General features: G+C 37.2%; 1 protein-coding gene across 1 annotated transcript in view; it reads right to left on the reverse strand.

The window, feature by feature from the left end:
- Nucleotides 1-1,355: 1,355 nt before the first annotated feature.
- The window catches only part of mapkapk2a (MAPK activated protein kinase 2a), a 155,048-nt gene continuing 137,706 nt past the window's right edge, over nucleotides 1,356-18,697 (reverse strand). Inside the window, exons 7-10 of the mRNA XM_039749137.1 lie at nucleotides 16,483-16,607; nucleotides 13,949-14,034; nucleotides 13,685-13,765; nucleotides 1,356-3,107 (exon numbers count right to left, since the gene is read on the reverse strand). Coding sequence (XP_039605071.1) covers nucleotides 2,964-3,107; nucleotides 13,685-13,765; nucleotides 13,949-14,034; nucleotides 16,483-16,607 — 436 coding nt within the window. The 3' untranslated portion in view covers nucleotides 1,356-2,963. The remainder of the gene's footprint in view (nucleotides 3,108-13,684; nucleotides 13,766-13,948; nucleotides 14,035-16,482; nucleotides 16,608-18,697) is intronic.

Consider the following 18,697-nt stretch of genomic DNA (forward strand, 5'->3'; position numbering starts at 1 on the left):
AATGATTTTAAGATGAAGTTTATGACGTGCTACTTTAATGAAAAAATAAACTAAGTGATTAAAGTTGACATTTGGACATTTTTTTCCCTACAAGTCCAGTTGGGGGGCATGCACTGGTACAGTGCATTCCCGCACCCACTACACGACAAACCAACTCAGGATCCCAGTTGGAAACCCCCAGGCAGACACACGGTCCAGTCCCACGTTCCAGAAATAACCCTCTATCTGCCGCTGCCAGGTGTTATATGGGTGTCCCCTTGGCCTGGTCCAGCCACTCGGGTCCCCAACAATCAGAATCGTACAAGCTGGGGTCACCCTTGGGGAAACGCGCCACATGGCCGTAGTGCCGTAACTGACGCTCCTTGACAATGCAGGTAATGTGCCTCATTCAGGACTCCATGAGCAAACCACTCATTAGACACAAAGTCAAACCAACGGTACCCAAGGATTTTCCAGAGAGAGACAGTACCAAAGGAGTCCAGCCTTCGTCTCAGGTCACTGGATAGCATCCATGTCTCACAACCATATAGCAATATATATTTCCCTAGTACGCTTCCATGAGACACTCAGAAGGTGGGTTACGACTTGCCTTTTCACAGCGAGTTTGGTATCTGACCACTTATTTATTTTGGCCACTGTGCTACTTTCTGAACTTGAACTTTTGAGTTTCTCTACCACTCTGTCACTCAATCAACTTCCTTTTGTTGTTTATGTTACTGCTTACACCAACAAATAGTACATTTTTCTTTGCCTCTACTTGGTATTCGCTGAAAGTCTTCTTTTTCCACCAAGCTTTTGCCATTGTCTTTTCAAAGAACACAAAACATAAGGGGCTATTTATATTGATTTGCATAATCAAAGAGGCATAATTCTGGGAGAAGTCTAGGTAAGGAGGCTGGCATGTGCGTTACTTTTCACGCTGACCGGGATTTATGTAGAGGAAGAATGTGGAAGCTGGTGTACGCACAGATTTATGCATGTGGATTGTTTTGTGCGTACGCACAGATTTATGCATGTGGATTTTTTTGTGCGTACGTGCATTTCCACTTTTGCCCGTATGCCATGTTTTACTGTAAATTCTACGCACGCCGTTATGCATGAGGCCCCTGGTCTGTTGTTTGTAATGATATGCGATACAATAAACCGTTTTCACTGTTTAATTTATCCGAAAAATGCACGATTATTATTTTTTTAAAACTACATTTTTTTTGTGGCTAACTGCTACACTACTCAAAATAGAATTTTTTGTAATAATTTATTGAACTGTAGATTGCAGTTTTCACAAATTCTACACATTGTTAAAGTATAATAAATGTAATTAAGAAATAAGGAACTGGAAAAAAGGCTAACCTGTATTAACAGTTTTAAAAGTATTTAATTCAAAGTAAAAGCAGGTCTGGACATCAGTACAGCAGCTTGACATGAAACAAAATTATTTTAATCATACATACACTTGAGAAGCAAAGTCCTGCTGTCAAGCAATGTTGAATACAAAAATTCAGACACCAAAATTAATTTAGCCTTTCTTAAGTAATAGTTCACAGGATGGATTTGAATACAGTAGAAAAATATTGTTAAAAGCCAGCTGCTGGCTTAGTTTATAGACCAGTAAAGCACAAGGCAGAGGAGAGTTAGAAGACACAGGTGCACATAAAAAATAATGATCACATGAAGTTACTGTGGCCCAGGTTTCTGTGAATGCAGCACACAGAAACTAGAACTACAAAGGCTACTGTGAAGAATAACTTTAAGGCTGTTTCAAAATATGTGATTTCTGCACATAACCTCTACTAGACCAGTGCAGAAGCAGTGATAATTAATCTTTTATGGAGACCTGTGCTTCAGCATGATCATTTGTGACATATAGTTTAATGATTTAAACAGTTACAGTGGTTAAATACAAAATATTTTATGAACAGTCAGTTGAAGGAAACCAAAAAAAAGGTGGGGGCTTTACTCTTACTCTCCAGACACTAGTAAAAATAAACCCTCCTTTTAAGAAACAAAGATGCCCAGTGCCCCTCAGCAATCTTTTAAAAGTGACTGATGTATCTTGTAATTAAGTACATGCTTCACTTTTTTTAAACCTAAGAAATGCTGCATAAAGCCATCTGTATTCATAGCACCGATCCCACATCACTCCCTTATAATGCAGAAACTGTTCAGAAACCTTTACACTTTTAATGTAACTGCAAATTGATTAAAAGCAGTGTTCAGTGATTCCAAGAACACATTACCAGTAACAATACTGATTCAAGAGCTCAAGAACCTGGACCTATGTTCATAAGATTGTGTGAATATGTAAAACACAAAAATACCTCTGCAGTCAGACAGATTAGTCTTTTTCCTTTTTTTATCTTTCTTCTCCATTTCTCAAAGATATATATGCATCTTTTTAAGAAGTAGTTTCTTCAATAACCCTTCCCAATCTTTAAATTGTGATTTAAAAAATTAAAAAAAAGATAAAATCAGTGTTCCCAAATTCCTGAAAATGGCTTTGTCTTTTGTGCAAGGTCAAGTAAGGCTCATTCATAAATGAACCTTAGAAAAAATGATATACTGTGAATATATATCTATATTTATTATATTCTAATTTTAAAAACAATTTCTCCTTCTCCTTCCACATTTAGCTATTAAAAATGATTCAACTCCTTAGCAAAATTTAGAGGACCACGGAGAGATAAATGTTTACAGAGCAATTCAAAAGTGAGATCCAAGAAGAACTCGAGTCCAAATAATTTTTGTTTCTTCAGGCATTTTCTTTTCCCTTCAACACAGGGCTTATCCATTTATCCACCAGTCTTTGGAGAAGAAAAAGAAAAAAAACACACCACCACAAAACCCTAATACGAGTGATTTTCCTTTCCTTAAATCCACGTTTTTCCATTTCTATGGTGGTAGCTCTCAAATAAGCTCAAGATTATTGCTTCCTTGGGGTCACATACTTTTTTTCTTGGGTTTGTTCATTGGCTTTGAGCATCAGAAGGTACAGCATTTGTTTTCTTTCGTCTTTTCATCAGCAGTGGATTAGAGGAATCGGCAATTGTCTTGATTCGGATTTGTTCATAATCAACTCTCATGGTTGCTAAGGCACTAGTCATTTCCTCCTAAAATACAGAGCAGACATTGAATTAGTTTACATTTTTACCTCCAGACAAATGCTTTAAAATGTGAAAAATTATTACTCAAATGCATATATTGTGTGATATGAATCTTGTATGTATAACATGTGCACCAAATGTCACACCTGATGCCACGTAAAGGCCATACAAAGTACAAGCAACTGATGTGTAAAGATATTTTATTCAAATGAAGACAAAGCCTGCATAATAATTTTCTTTGTAACTCTTGAAATGTATCTACTAATGGAACAGAGAAGAGAAACAAGTACTAGATTTTACTGCCCTGATTCATGGTTAATGTATCTTGAACATGCCCACCACCTACTGAGTTTAGGAAAATAAGTTGCGTTTAGTGTTTAAGTCAAGTGGATTGTAAAGCACACCTTACTCCTTTCATTACTTGTTTATTGTGAGGAGTGTGCGACTAACTGTAATTCAATTGTTTTTTAAACATTACATTTTTGAAAGCTGTACCTGAACAGTTATAATCATTTAAGTCTCCAGGTAAAATTGTTGACTGCATTATAATGTGTTCATAATGTGGCCATGAGGTTTTTAATGTATTGTAAATACCGAGTACATATTTGTTCACTCTGTGCTTACAGAACGATGCTTTCCTAATTCCTGATCTCTTGCATAAGAAACTTTTACTTTTACAGTTATTTTACTTCAAGGACCAGGAAAGTGAGCTGTTAGAGCTTATTTCACCCCCCATCATTTGACTAACTTGTTTGGTAATCCATAAAAAAGGAAAATGTTCAAAATATATATATAGGTTGAAGTGGCCTCTTCACCAGGTGTGAAGGAGGCGAGTGTAAATTCACTGAAGAACTGTAACAACAGTCATTCAAAAATGAAACAAAACTGTTGTATTCAATGCCAATTTTGTAACTGAAATATACATCTTTATTTCACATTTCTGTTGCCACTGCTGCAGATATAAGTAGCTGTCTGAAGAGGAAGCTGCACAACTACTGCTTCTACAAAATTTTAATTCTTAGCCCTGTCACTATATGCATAATGACTGGATTTTTTCCTACTGCATGCACTCCGTTTCCCTCTTTATGCTTGTGTTTTCTCTCATACTCCAAGTAGCATCATTTTTTAAGCTTAAAATGTTATAGGGATGCATGTTGTGAACTTTAAAAAAATTGTGAGGTAGCAATAAATTTTCTCTCCTTAAACTGTCTGCATGCTCAGTGTGATATAGCCTTAGATACTCAGAAACAAGCAACAGTACAATTGACAGTATCACTTTAAAATGGTCTCCTCACAATGTGTCAAAAATAATCAAAAGTAAACGAAATATAAATTATTTTGACAAGGACATATTTTGTACAATTGCCAGATAAGACCAAAAATACAATCAAATCAAATCAGAGGTTTACCCACATTTAAACAGAATGGAGTATTAAGCTGTTTAACTTTGTGTTCACTGTAGTGGTAGGATGTTCTTAGTACTACTGTCAGATATTATTCTCAGTAAATAGTTTATTTCAGATTTATATTTGTCTTCCTTTTCCTTTATTTACAAATACAGTTCACAGTGGCTACATGGTTTTTATTCTAGGTTAAAGTCAAAAGTGTGAACATATTTCTTTTTTTTTTTATTATTAATTTTATTACAATCCATACAAAACAATCAAGTTTTTACAAATAGAAGAATTGAGTTAAGAACAGATCGATCCCCACCCCTGAGAGAGAGAGCAAGCCAAACGGCATAAAATAGATAGATAGATAGATAGATAGATAGATAGATAGATAGATAGATAGATACTTTATTAATCCCAAGGGGAAATTAAATTAAATTAAAATTTAAGGCTTGTAAACATACCTAAATTAATAAATTCTCTGTGCTTTATAAACTTATTTTAAAATATTACTGATTAGATCCTGCCATGTTTTGAAAAAAGTCTGTACAGATCCTCTAACTGAGTATTTGATTTTTTCCAATTTCAAATAATATAACACATCAGTTTCCCACTGACTTAAAAGAGGAGAGTTTGGGTTCTTCCAGTTTATCAGAATAAGTCTGCGTGCCAACAGTGTAGTGAATGCAATCACAATTTGTTTGTCCTTCTCCACTTTAAGCCCTCTGGATGAACCCCAAACACAGCGGTTAATGGGTTAGGAGGGATTGTAAGTCCAAGGCTGTCTGAAAGGTAATTAAAAATTTTTGTCCAGAATAATGTTAATTTGGTGCAGGCCCAGAACATGTGACCTAGTGAGGCTGGGGCTTGGCTGCAACGCTCGCAGGTTGGATCATGCCCTGGAAACATTTTGAGAGTTTTAGTCGAGACAGATGTGCTTGATATATAATTTTGAGTTGTATAATTGTATGCTTTGCGCATATGGAGCTCGAGTGAATTCTCTGCATTGCTACTTTCCACTCCTTTTCTGATATATTAATTGAGAGATCTTTTTCCCAGTGTCCTCTTGGATCTTTGAAAGGAAGGGATTGTAAAATGATTTTATATATTGTAGAGATGGAGTCTAACTCCTTGAAATTGAGAAATATTTTTCCAGCGTGGATGAGGGTGCAAGATGAGGAAAATCTGGAAGGTTCTGTTTAACAAAGTTCCTGATTTGAAGATAGTGAAAGAAATGTGTAGCTGGAATGTTAAATTTGGAATGTAATTGTTCATAGGATGCAAAGACGTTGTCTATATAAAGATCTCTAAGCAAGTTAATTCCAAATTTTTCCAGATATTAAAACTGCATATGTTTGTGAAGGTTGAAAGAGGTGGTTCTTTGTAGAGGTGCCACAGATAGAAGCTTCTCCGTCTTAAAATGCTTTCTACATTGGTTCCAGATTCTAAGTGAGTGGAGCACAATTGGGTTATTAGTGTATTGCCGATAACGTGTGTTTATTGGAGCACAGAGCAAGGAATACAAAGAAGTACTGCAGGATTTTACTTCTATTGCGGTCCATGCCTGTGTATGTTCTTCTATTTGTGTCCAGGTTCTTATCGCTGTATATTTGCTGCCCAGTAATAAAACTGGAAGTTAGGTAGAGCCATGCCGCCTTCTGCCTTTTGTCTTTGTAGGGTCCCGCTTTTGATGCGTGGATGTTTTGAATTCCAAATAAATGAGGTTATTGTTGAATCTAATTGCTTAAAGAATGATTTATTAATGTATATTGGATGTTTTGAAATAAAAAGGAGCTTAGGAAGAATATTCATCTTAACAGTGTTAATTCTTCCAGCTAGTGTGAGATGAAGGGTTGACCATCTATGCAAGTCTTGTTTAATTTTTTCCATGCAGACGCAAAATTTTGTTGATAAAGAGCTTTATGTTTACTTGTGATGTTTACCCCTAGGTATTTAAACTGTTCTGCAATGATAAAAGGTAGGGTGTCTAATCTAATATTATATGCTTGAGAATTCACTGGAAAGAGTACACTTTTATTCAGATTAATTCTGAGACCAGAGATCTTTTGAAATTCTGTGAGTGCTGCTAAGACTGCAGGCACAGAATTTTCTGGGTCCGATATATACAGTACCATGTCATCTGCATATAATGAGATTTTCTGTTCCAGTCCTTCTCTGCTAATCCCCTTTATCTGATCAGTATTTCGACAATGTATTGCCAGTGGTTCAATGGCAATGCAAACAGCAGTGGTGACAAGGGCATCCTTGTCTTGTGCCACGCTCTAGTTTAAAGTAGTCTGAGCAAATGTTATTGATGCAAACTGAAGCTTCTGGGTTAGTATACAGTAATTTAATCCATGCACAAATGTTCGGGCCAAACCCAAACTTCTCCAATGTAGTAAAAAGGTATTTCCATTCAATCATGTCGAATGCTTTTTCTGCATCCAATGATAATAATATTTCTGGGGTGTTTGATTTAGTTGGTGAGTATATTACATTAAACAGGCGTCAAGATTTGAAGATAAGTGTCGGCCCCTAATAAATCCAGTTTGGTCTTGTGATATTACGAGGGAGCACTTTCTCCATCCTTCTAGCTATGATTTTAGAGAGTATTTTAACGTCGTTATTCAGAAGTGAAATTGGTCTGTATGATGCACATTGTAATAAGTCCTTATTTTGTTTTGGAAAGACAGTGATTAGTGCTTGGCTAAAGGTTTGTGGAAGAGATTGGTTATCTCTGGCTTCTGTAAATGTTGCTAATAGGAGGGAGCTAGCTGAGCGGAGAATTTCTTGTAAAACTCTGCAGGGTAGCCATCAGGGCCTGCTGCTTTTCCACCTTGGAGTGACTTTATAGCATCTAGTAATTCTGATAATGCCAGAGGTTTATCAAGTTCCTCCACACTAAAAGCGTCTATTTGTGGTATCTGTAATGTATCCAGAAATGCATTAGATTGTATATTGTCTTCTTTAAACTCAGTAGTATATAGGGATTTATAGTAGTCTCTGAAAGTGTGCATTATATTTTTGTGTTCATGATTTTATCTCCGTTCGTGTTAGTGATTACCGAGATTGCGCTATGCACTTCTTGCTTGTGAATTTGTTGAGCTAAAAGCTTATTAGCTTTCTCCATGTTCATAATAATGATGTCTGGATTTGTAAATTAGTTGTTCAGTTTCTTTAGTTGTCAAGAGGTTTAATTCTGAATGTAGAGCCTGCCTCCTCTATGTAGAGTCTCGCTTGGTAGTCTGGCATGTTCTTCATCTATTTTAGTAATTTCGCTTTTATCTCTGCTACTTTCTTTGCTTCGGATTTATTTCTGTGGGAAAGATATGAGATAATCTGTCCTCTTAAGAAGGCCTTAAGAGTTTCCCAGAGTATTCCTGCAGAGATCTCGGGGGATGTATTTGTCTCTAGAAAGAATTTGATTTGTTTGGATATAAATTCAGTACAATTCTCGTCAGCTAATAGAAGCGGTTGAGGCCATCTGCGGGTGAGTGTATGGGGCTTAGTAATTTCAGCTCCAAGATCATAGGTGCATGGTCTGAAATAACAATAGCATCGTATTTACAAGATTTAATCTTAGGCAAGAAGTTATTATCTATAAAGAAGTAATCAATCCTTGAGTAGCAATGATGTACTGGTGAGTAGAAAGAATATGTTCTTGAATTTGGGTTTAAAACCTCCAGGGATCTGATAAGTTGTGATCAGTTATAAACTTTGTAATTATCTTTGCGGTGTTAGTTGCCGTTCCCCCTGTGGAGGAAGTCTTATCTAAAAGTGGATTTAGAACACAATTAAAGTCCCCAGCCATTATAACTTTATGAGTGTTCAGATTGGGAATGGATGCAAATAAATTTTGTATAAATTCCTTATCATCAACATTAGGTGCATAAACATTTATCAAAATCATTTTACAGTTAGATAAGTCTCCCATGACCATTACATATCTCCCTTCAGGATCCAATACTACATCTGATGCTACAAATGGTACTGTTCTATGTATGAGAATTCCCACCCTCTAGTTTTCTTTGTAAAACTAGAATGGAACATTTGGCCAGTCCAGTCTTTTTGCAGCCGGAACTGATCCTTGCTTAGTAAGTGGGTTTCCTGTAAAAATACTATTTTAGCATTTAGACCTGTTAGGTGAGAAAGTACTTTCTTTCTCTTTAATTCGTGATTCAGGCCTTTAACATTCCAGCTTACAAGTTAACTGTCCCATCATGGAGACACTGATTCTGAGTTTTTGATGTCATTTTATAGTCTTAACTGGAAGTGAGATAGTTTAGGTCTTAATTTCCTATTTCCCCAAGAGTTGTTGCCATGCAGCTTATTATTACGTTGATAGTTATAATTATAAAGATTGAGATGATAGATTAGGTATAGATCAAGCCTGCTCTCTCTCTCCCCCCCTTAACCCTCCACCCTCCCTCTTTGCCTCCCCAAGTGAGGCTAAAACCCACTTCACGCAGTCCCAGTCCTCTGACATACCCAGAGACAGAGCACGCCCAAAGCACAACAAGCCCCATGCAGTGGCGCTTTAGGTTAAAAGATAGAGATATCTGTTACCAATATAGTCTTTAAAAGAGAAAAAAAAAAAAAAAAAAGAATTTTTGCACTTAAATATATATATATAGTCTTCAGCAATTTTAGTGCATTAAGATGATACACCCAGATAATAAACCCGGGTGATGGTGTTAAAGATGTGTCCAAAATAAGCATAACAAGTCTTAATGCAGTAATAGCAATAACAGTAAACCAAGGGTATGATATTGAACAGTCTCATTTAGGGTACACATGAAATAATTAGAAAAGAAAAAAAAAAAAAAAAAAAGGAGGAAAAGTAATTAAGCACAATAAAACAAACAGATAGCGCCCTAGTAATACTAAGTAATAATAAGAATATATGCTGATAAAAAACCCGTATTTTAAAACGAATAGATCAGACAGTAGATTATTAATCCTAGCTTTATCATTTATCATTCAGATAGATAGATTTACCGCCATGACTCACTATTATGTATCAGAATAGTCCCGGGATCAGCTTTCTTAATTTATTTTCTGCTTCATCCTTGCTAGCGAAGACATAGAAATGACCTTGCCATTGCCACACAATAAGTGTGAACATATTTCAAACATAATTGCATTAATATAATTTTATCTATAGCCAAAAAACACTCATGTGGTGTTCTGTGTGCACCCCAAAATGACCATGTTTGCTCTTCCAAAAACTAAACAATTTTATTTAGGCACAGTTATTTCTTTGTGGAGTCTCAGATGGCCTCTTGTAATGAGAATAAAGCTTCACAAAAATATACAGGAACAACACTGTTAATATGTGCTTAATCAGGAGCTACTATACTATAAATGCCAAAATACAATAACAGAAAAAAGAAGGCTAATTAGGTTAAGGAGCTTAGTTAAGGCATGAATTGGCCAGGAGCAACCTAGCAAGCAAACCCTACTGTGACAAAATTTTTTGAGGACCAGATGTACTCAGAATTCATTAGATGATACTAATTTTTTGATATTAAATAAGCCAAGGAAAATCTCAATATTAAGTATGATAAGATTAGTTTGAAACTAACTAACATAGAAAGTCACTCACTGGTTACTATCTAAAGAGGATGACAATAGTCCTGTAGCCAGCTAAGAGTATTTCAGTTCATACTTAGGGTATCTTCATCCATTTGTCCTTGAAAAAGGCTTTGAATTCTGTAAGATTCTTGGGACATCTTGCACCAACTGTTCTTTTGAGATCTACACACAGATTTTCAATGATGTTTGTGTTAGGGGACTGTGAGGGCCATGGCAAAACCGTCAGCTTGCGCCTCTTGAGACAGTCCATTGTAGATTTTGAGGTGTGTTTCGGATCATTATCTTGTTGTAGGACCCATTCCTTTTTTTTTTTTCTTCAAAATTTTTTTTTTCTTCAGATGGTGTGATGTTTGCTTCCAGAATTCTCTGGTATTTATTTGAATCCTTTCTTCCCTCTACCAATGATATGTGCCCTGTGCCACTGGCTGCAACACAAGCCCAAAGCATGATCGATCCACTACCATGCTTAATAGTTGGAGAGGTGTGCTTTTCTGGAAACATACCTTTGCACATTGTGACCAAAAAGTTCTATTTTGACTTCATCGGTCCACAGGATTTGTTTCCAACATGCATCAGGCTTGTTTAGATGTTTGAAGTTGAGGAGTCAGACTTTATACAGCTTTGCACTTTGCATTACCAGGGATTTCCTAACAGTGATTGTGAACAAGTCATAGCCCGGATGAGCTAATTAAGGTCTGAGAACTTGGGAAAAGTTATGAGACCTCACATACCTTGGGGTGACCTAATTTTTGCATTGTGCTTCCTTTCCTTTTTTCACTGTGCAATTGTACAAAACAAAAACAATACACAAATCTTGCATACAATGCTGAAAAGAAATGTATCATCTATTAACTTTATGCCTTCTGGTGATCTATTCAACTTCTGCTCACTTAACTATTCACAGTAACAGACATTTTAGGCAAGGATGCTCAAATTTTTGCATGCCACATCTCTCTCTCTATTTTTTTTTTACATAGTTAACTGTCAAATACTGCAAAGAGTACATGACATGTGTTTCGCCCTAATTTGGGCTCATCAGGCGTTTGTATTATTTGACAGTTAACTACAATGTATCCGGAAAGTATTCACAGCGCATCACTTTTTCCACATTTTGTTATGTTGCAGCCTTATTCCAAAATGGATTAAATTAATTTTTTTCCCCTCAGAATTCTACACACAACTCCCCATAATGACAATGTGACAAAGGTTTACTTGAGGTTTTTGCAAATTTATTAAAAATAAAAAAAGAAATCACATGTACATAAGTATTCATAACCTTTGCTCAATACTTTGTCGATGCACCTTTGGCAGCAATTACAGCCTCAAGTCTTTTTGAATATGATGCCACAAGCTTGGCACACCTATCCTTGGCCAGTTTCGCCCATTCCTCTTTGCAGCACCTCTCAAGCTCCATCAGGTTGGATGGGAAGCGTCATAACATAACAAAATGTGGAAAAAGTGATGCGCTGTGAAGACTTTGTAATATATGTATATCTATATCTCTATATCTATATCTATATCTATATCTCTATATATATCTCTATATATATATCTCTATATATATAAAAATGTAAATATTCATTTGTTCAAAATCTTAAATCTCCAGAAGTTCTTCACCAATTGCTTTGAAATTTTGACACAACGTTGCATTCGAATACGCGTGTGTTGTTATATACAGTGGGATGCAAAAGTTTGGGCAACCTTGTTAATAGTCATTATTTTCCTGTATAAATCGTTGGTTGTTACGATAAAAAATGTCAGTTAAATATATCATATAGGAGACACAATCCAAGTTTATTGGATTTACAGAAAGTGTGCAATAATTGTTCAAACAAAATCAGGCAGGTGCATAAATTTGGGCACCACAAAAAATAAATGAAATCAATATTTAGTAGATCTGCCTTTTGCAGAAATTACAGCCTCTAAACGCTTCCTGTAGGATCCAATGAGAGTCTGGATTGTGGTTGAAGGTATTTTGGACCATTCCTCTTTACAAAACATCTCTAGTTCATTCAGGTTTGATGGCTTCCGAGCATGGACAGCTCTCTAACTCACACCACAGATTTTCAATTATATTCAGGTCTGCGGACTGAGATGGCCATTCCAGAACGTTGTACTTGTTCCTCTGCATGAATGCCTTAGTGGATTTTGAGCAGTGTTTCGGGGCGTTGTCTTGTTGAAAGATCCAGCCCTAGCGCAGCTTCAGCTTTGTCACCGATTCCTGGACATTGGTCTCCAGAATCTGCTGATACTGAGTGGAATCCATGCGTCCCTCAACTTTGACAAGATTCCCAGTCCCTGCACTGGCCACACAGCATGATGGAACCACCACCATATTTTACTGTAGGTAGCAGGTGTTTTTCTTGGAATGCTGTGTTCTTTTTCCTCCATGCATAACGCCCCTTGTTATGCCCAAATAACTCAATTTTAGTTTCATCAGTCCACAGCATTGATTCACAGCAAGAATCACAATTTGCTGAGTGAACGAGCTATTCCTGCGGACAAGAACAAAGACGTCTACAAACTTAACAATATTATTCAGTCTAACATTCAAAGCGAGGCAGTCACATAAAAGTCCGTAGACACTGTTGTGGAAGCAGATGAAGCGATTAATTATCCAACAGAATTTTTGAATTCACTCAATCTGCCAGGCATGCCACCGCAAGTACTGCAATTGAAAATCGGCGTCCCAATTATCATGTTGCGAAATATCAACCAGCCAAAGCTTTGTAGCGTCACGTGGCTTGAAGTAAAAAAATGACTGAGCAACGTCGTAGAAGCAACAATCTTGACAGGACCTTTCAAAGGTGAAGATGTCCTCATTCCTCGCATTCCTATGATTCCAACGGATATGCCATTTCAATTTAAGAGATTGCAATTCCCGTTTCGATTGGCGTTTGCAATCACCATCAACAAAGCTCAGGGCCAATCTTTAGAATTGTGCGGTTTACATCTAGACACGGTTTGCTTCTCACATGGACAATTATATGTTGCATGTTCTAGAGTCGGCAAACCAGACAATCTCTATCTGCACACACAATGGAACAACAAAAAATATTGTATACCCACAAGCATTGTGAAATTAAACATATTAGAAACATGCACTTTCTCTTTTCTTTCTTTTCCATTTAACCAGACTGAGCCACAGCTAGTATATCTATCCATCCATCTTGGTTTCAGAAATCCTTGAAGTACCAGATATGTTTATAATATGCTTTCTCAAGCAAAATGAATGCTCTCATTCTAGGTCTTACAGAAAAACATGAGCAAACATCATCAGGTAACACGGCCTACAATCAGGATAGGTAAGAATTTAGACTAAAGGGATGACTTTTTGGGTTCATAAAACATGAAAGCTCAGCAATAGTCATCCCCAGAGGAAAAAACATTGTCATGGGTATCCGTGCACTCCTTATTTTAAAACACGTAGATCAGAACACTGGTGCACTTTAAAATCTCAATGTGGATCACACTAATAAGCCATCTCCTTAATCATCTCTTTAAAAAACCCTACTGATTACAAAATAAAATAAAATATATTTCATGAATCCAGTAATCAATTATAAAATACAGAACAAGAATGTTTTAAACACTGACCTTCACATCCTCCCAGAGATCCTTCTCTTCTTTCAAAACTCTGCTTGTGTGAAGTGGAGTTTGTGGTACTTGCTGAGACACCTATTAAAAAAGATGTCATAACCTTTCATTCTTTACATAATACTTCAAATATGAAAGACAACTGTTAAAATTTATGAAAATACATTAGGAAGAAATTCTACCAGAACAGTCTAAGAAGGTGTTGCTTAAATTTTATAAACAGGAAGCCAAAATTAAACTATTTACAAATGTTTAAAGTCTTACATTGATCCATGGGTGGTTCATAAACTCTGTGATGGTCATCCGTTGTGTTGGTTCAGTCTTGAGCAGCTGTCGAATAAGCTGCTTGGCTAAAACAGAAAACAGAAACAGTTACTTTTAATGAAATTTAAACTATCATATAGTTGTTTTCAGAACAGGTTATAGTGATATTTTTTTTTTTTAAGATTTTACAGTTCTTTTCAGAAACTGGACATTTTAATGCCTTTCATACTAGTAGGAATTTTCAATAGTGTTTATTTGAGAATGGTTACAAGACAATATTAAGAATGGGTACCATTCTTTTGCAGAAGTACTGGCATAACTTTAACCAAGTGTTTGTGTTTAGCATTTACCTGAAGAAGGGGTTTTGACTAGACCTGCAGTAAAGGAAAAAAGTTAAAGATACTTTGGAACTTTTTCAAACAAGAACAGAAGCAGACATAAGTGTAGTAAGGTAGTTTGAAAGGAAAGCCAGCAAAATCAAAGCGGAGGTGGCTCTGGTGGCAGTATGCAGTGTTCCATTGGAGCACTATTAGAAAAGGGACTGTGGAAACATCTAGAATGCTTGGCTCTCTATCCAAAGAGAAGGTAAGTTCAGGGAAGAGAATACAAGGTGATGACACCTTTAGGCAGTAAATGGCACATGATTCTACAAGGGAACAAATAAGACTGTGCCATGCTAACTGAGTAGACAGAAACTTAAAGATAATCAAAGATTCAAATGGTGCAGGAACACCAGATGTCAATAGAGAAAGTTTCAGCCTGGTGGTGTCGCTGGAGTCAATGTAGTGCCAGCCTTGAACCCGAAAGTGAGTTTGAGGCTCGCCCAAATACGACACTGAAATGAGGTTTAAGTGCATCTAAATGAGCAGAATAGGAGAAGTGTTCAATGAAACAGAGAGAAAGAGAAATATAAGAATCAAAGGGGTTTTTGTACTGGAAATGTGGGGAGGTTGACAAACCACCCCAAATAACAGACAAAAATCAAAACGGTCCAAGATGTCCAAAACTAGCAGCAATTTTGTTACTTTTATTTACATGTATTCTGGAATGCCTCAGACTATGATTAGTGGCAGAAAGTTGATAGATATGTCAGGTTCAGGTTGGGAAGCATGCACTGGTACAGCATATTGCTGCACCCACCACACAATGAAACAGCTTTGGATTCCAGTTGGCAACTCCCCTGGCAGACACATGGTCCAGTCCCACCCTCCAGAAATGACCATTTAGATGGGGCAGCCAGGTGTTACTTGGGTGCTCCCTTGGCCTGATCCAGCCACTCAGGTTCCCTGCAATGAAGATCCTGCGAGCCAGATCACCCTCAAGGAATCGTGCCACAAGGCCGTACTGCTGTACTCACAATGCAGATAATGTACCTCATTCACGACTCCATGAGCAATCGCTTCTTTGAAACAAAGTCAAACCGGTGGCACCCAAGGATTCTCCAAAGAGACACAGCACTGAAGGAGTCCAGTCTTTATCTCAGGTCACTGGATAGCGTCCAGATCTAGCAACCATATAGTAAAGCAGGAAGCATCAGGACTGTAAAGTCTTGCACCTTTGTCCTCAAGATATCGAGAGTGCCACACACCCCTTTCCAGCAACCTCTTGACACCCCCATGTTCTCCAAATCTGTCTACTAACTTCATAGAAAGAGTCACCAGGGACATGATTGTCACTGAGGTAAGTAAGCCCCTCAATGAGTTCGACACTCTCTCCGCAGACAGACACACTGCTGATGGCTGTGCCCAAGAAGTCATTAAATATGTGAACATTTAACATTTATTCTGTAGTTTGCTTCTTCTTCTTCTTTTTTTTTTATGATGCTACATCTTTTATACTATTACAGCTTTTTGTTTGATAGCATCTGGTACAGACAGTAACATCACTGCAACAGTGCCCCCACTTCAGTATGAATTGCTCTTAAAATAATAAAAAAAAAACTTCTCACCTTGCATTTCAATATGATGTGACTAAAAATAAGTGCTGCATTAAAAGGTAAGAAAATGATTGCTTCTGACATCAATAAGGTATCCTAAAATTACATCTTTTACTGAAAAAAGAGTAACTTCTGTTTGTAACTATTTTAAAAATAGATGATGGCAAGGAAACACTGAGTAAGTAAGTAAGTTGTAAAAAATGACTGTCTAGAACTATAAAAAACAATGTGAATGTAGTCATTTTCTTGAAACAAAGCAGGAAGGTATAACATGACGAGTCTAATTTTATTCGTAGCCGCCAAGTTTCATTTTGATACTGATGTGATCCTTTTAAACACTACTACGGTGAGGAATAACAAATTTAAAAAAGGAGAGACTGATAAAACTAAAAACATTGGCTTATTCATTCACAATTAAAAAGTACAAGAAAACAATTTTATAATGAAATGCATAGCTTCCTTTCTTTCCATTAGCAATACAATGATAAAATACATACACATCTCACAGAATGCATACAAACTACCAGTCGCAGTATCAGCCAGAATCATCCATCATTAATTGCACTGTCTTTAGCCATCTTTCCAAATATTTAATTACCTTCTTCAGACACTTCTGACCACTCTGGATTGGGAAATTCATATTGTCCCATGCGAATTCTCCTTTTCATCCCAGGGGAGATTGCCAACCCATGATTGGAGTAGAATGGTGGATAGCCACAGAGTCTGTCAGAGAAGTGATAAGAATTTGATAAAGTTTTAGTGCAATTTTACAACAATAGTTCTTTTTAAAATATTACTTTATTCTCCTTTTAAATAAGTATTGTACTGGCACAACAAAGAGTTTCTCACAAAAACTGAATCTAAATTACCTTTCATTTCTTTTTCTTAACATCATTTACCTTACCTGTGGATGTGTGTGGTGCCCAAGAAAGCAAATATTACCATCTAACCTAAATTTACTTTTTTTGCTTTTCATAAAAACCTGACGCCTGTTCTGGAAGAAATGAAACCTGGTGTAAATGCCAAAAACTCTTCTGAAATAAATATGTGGTTTCTGAGTTTCTACTGGTGGCATGTCAATCGGATTTATGCAAACTTGTCTAAACATTGAAGTCAATTATGTTCTGGTGTCTACTTTTTACTAATTGTAATCTATACTAATAAAAGGCAAAGCCCTCACTGACTCACTCACTCACTCATCACTAATTCTACAATTTCCTGTGTGGGTGGAAGGCTGAAATTTGGTGGCAGGCTCATTCCTTACAGCTTACTTATAAAAGTTGGGCAGGTTTCATTTCGAAATTCTATGCGTAATGGTCATAACTGGTACCTATTTTTTGTCCATATACTGTAATAGACTGCAGTGCGATGGCCGTGGGAGGCGGAGTTGTGTGTCGCGTCATCACGCCTCCCACGTAATCACGTGAACTGACTGTGACCACAGTACGTAGAAAACCAGGAGGAGCTCCAAAGAGCGCTGAAGAAAACATGCATTATACAATTGAGAAGGCAGCGAAACAATAAGAAACGAGCGAGTGACGCATACAAGCATATTCATAAGTGCAGCTACTGTGGAAACAAAGCACAGTGTAAACCGTAAGTTTAAATGAAGTTCATAGACAGGCTGCCGCTGGCGTTTGTCATGCCCACTACTAATACGATATTCACGGGATACAAGTTTAAGGAGAGGACGCAGGGTATAAACGAGAGTTTTGATCACTTTGTAACTAAGTTAAAATTGCTGGTGAAGGACTGTGCTTATGCAAATTCCGAGAGACTGTGTTTGTGGGGGGAATTGACGTCATCATCTCCCCTCCAATTCACCTCATTTCATTCACTTCATTTCGCTCTGAGCTGAGCTCCGCAGCTAATGCGGTCTTGCTGAAGCAACTTTGTGATGCTGCCACCAAATACTCCCAGAAAAATCTACAAATTAATACACACGCTGTCTCTAGGGTTTCTCCACACTCTGAATCCTCCAGGCACTACTGAGCATAATCTAATTTTGAGGGTTGGGACACCACTAATATTACTGAAAACCTTACAGCCACGAGACTTTGTAACGGCATGAGACTTCAGGTCACGTGTCTGCAAAAGAACCTAATTGAGGCAACTATTTTTACTGGCAGTTGCTAAGGGGAGAGAGTTTGTATTCCTCGCATCCCCGTTATACTCTCTGATCTCCCATTTCAATTCAAATGTCTCCAATTTCCAGTAAGGCTCTGCTTCGCGATGACAATTAATAAGTCTCAGGGACAGACCCTACAAAAGGTTACACTGACAATCATGTTACGTTATTTTTAAAATGTTTCCTTTTCTTAGCACAAGCACAGCTGAGAAGCTTCAATGCATGTGCTCCATAGCGTGTTAAAAAAATAACGTATTTAATCACACTTTGCATTCCAAGCAAAAGGGAACTTTTGTCAATGCATGATTTCCTGGTACATCGATTACATTGATGCACACATCAGAGCTACAAAAATGGAAGGGTTTGAAGAAAGCGTGTTGCTAGGACAGATGGGAAGCCAATTTCATTTCAAAAGATTACCCGACGGAAGCCCTGTGCAAAAAGGATTTTGCAGATCACCGAAGCACTTCAACCTTACAGTACCATCTAAATGCAAAACATGTTACAGCAAGCACAGAAACTGTGTATGCTGTTAGCACTAGCAGTGCGAGTTCGAGTACCAACAAAAGGTGTCAGCAGCCCAAACCTGATGAAATGACAGGCTTCAGGACCAAAATTAGCAAGTCAACATCGGTGAAACATACAAATTCTCTCGCAAAATGGATTGCTTTGGACTATAAACCAC

Source organism: Polypterus senegalus, chromosome 3, assembly GCF_016835505.1.
Source record: "Polypterus senegalus isolate Bchr_013 chromosome 3, ASM1683550v1, whole genome shotgun sequence".
Lineage (NCBI taxonomy): Eukaryota > Metazoa > Chordata > Cladistia > Polypteriformes > Polypteridae > Polypterus > Polypterus senegalus.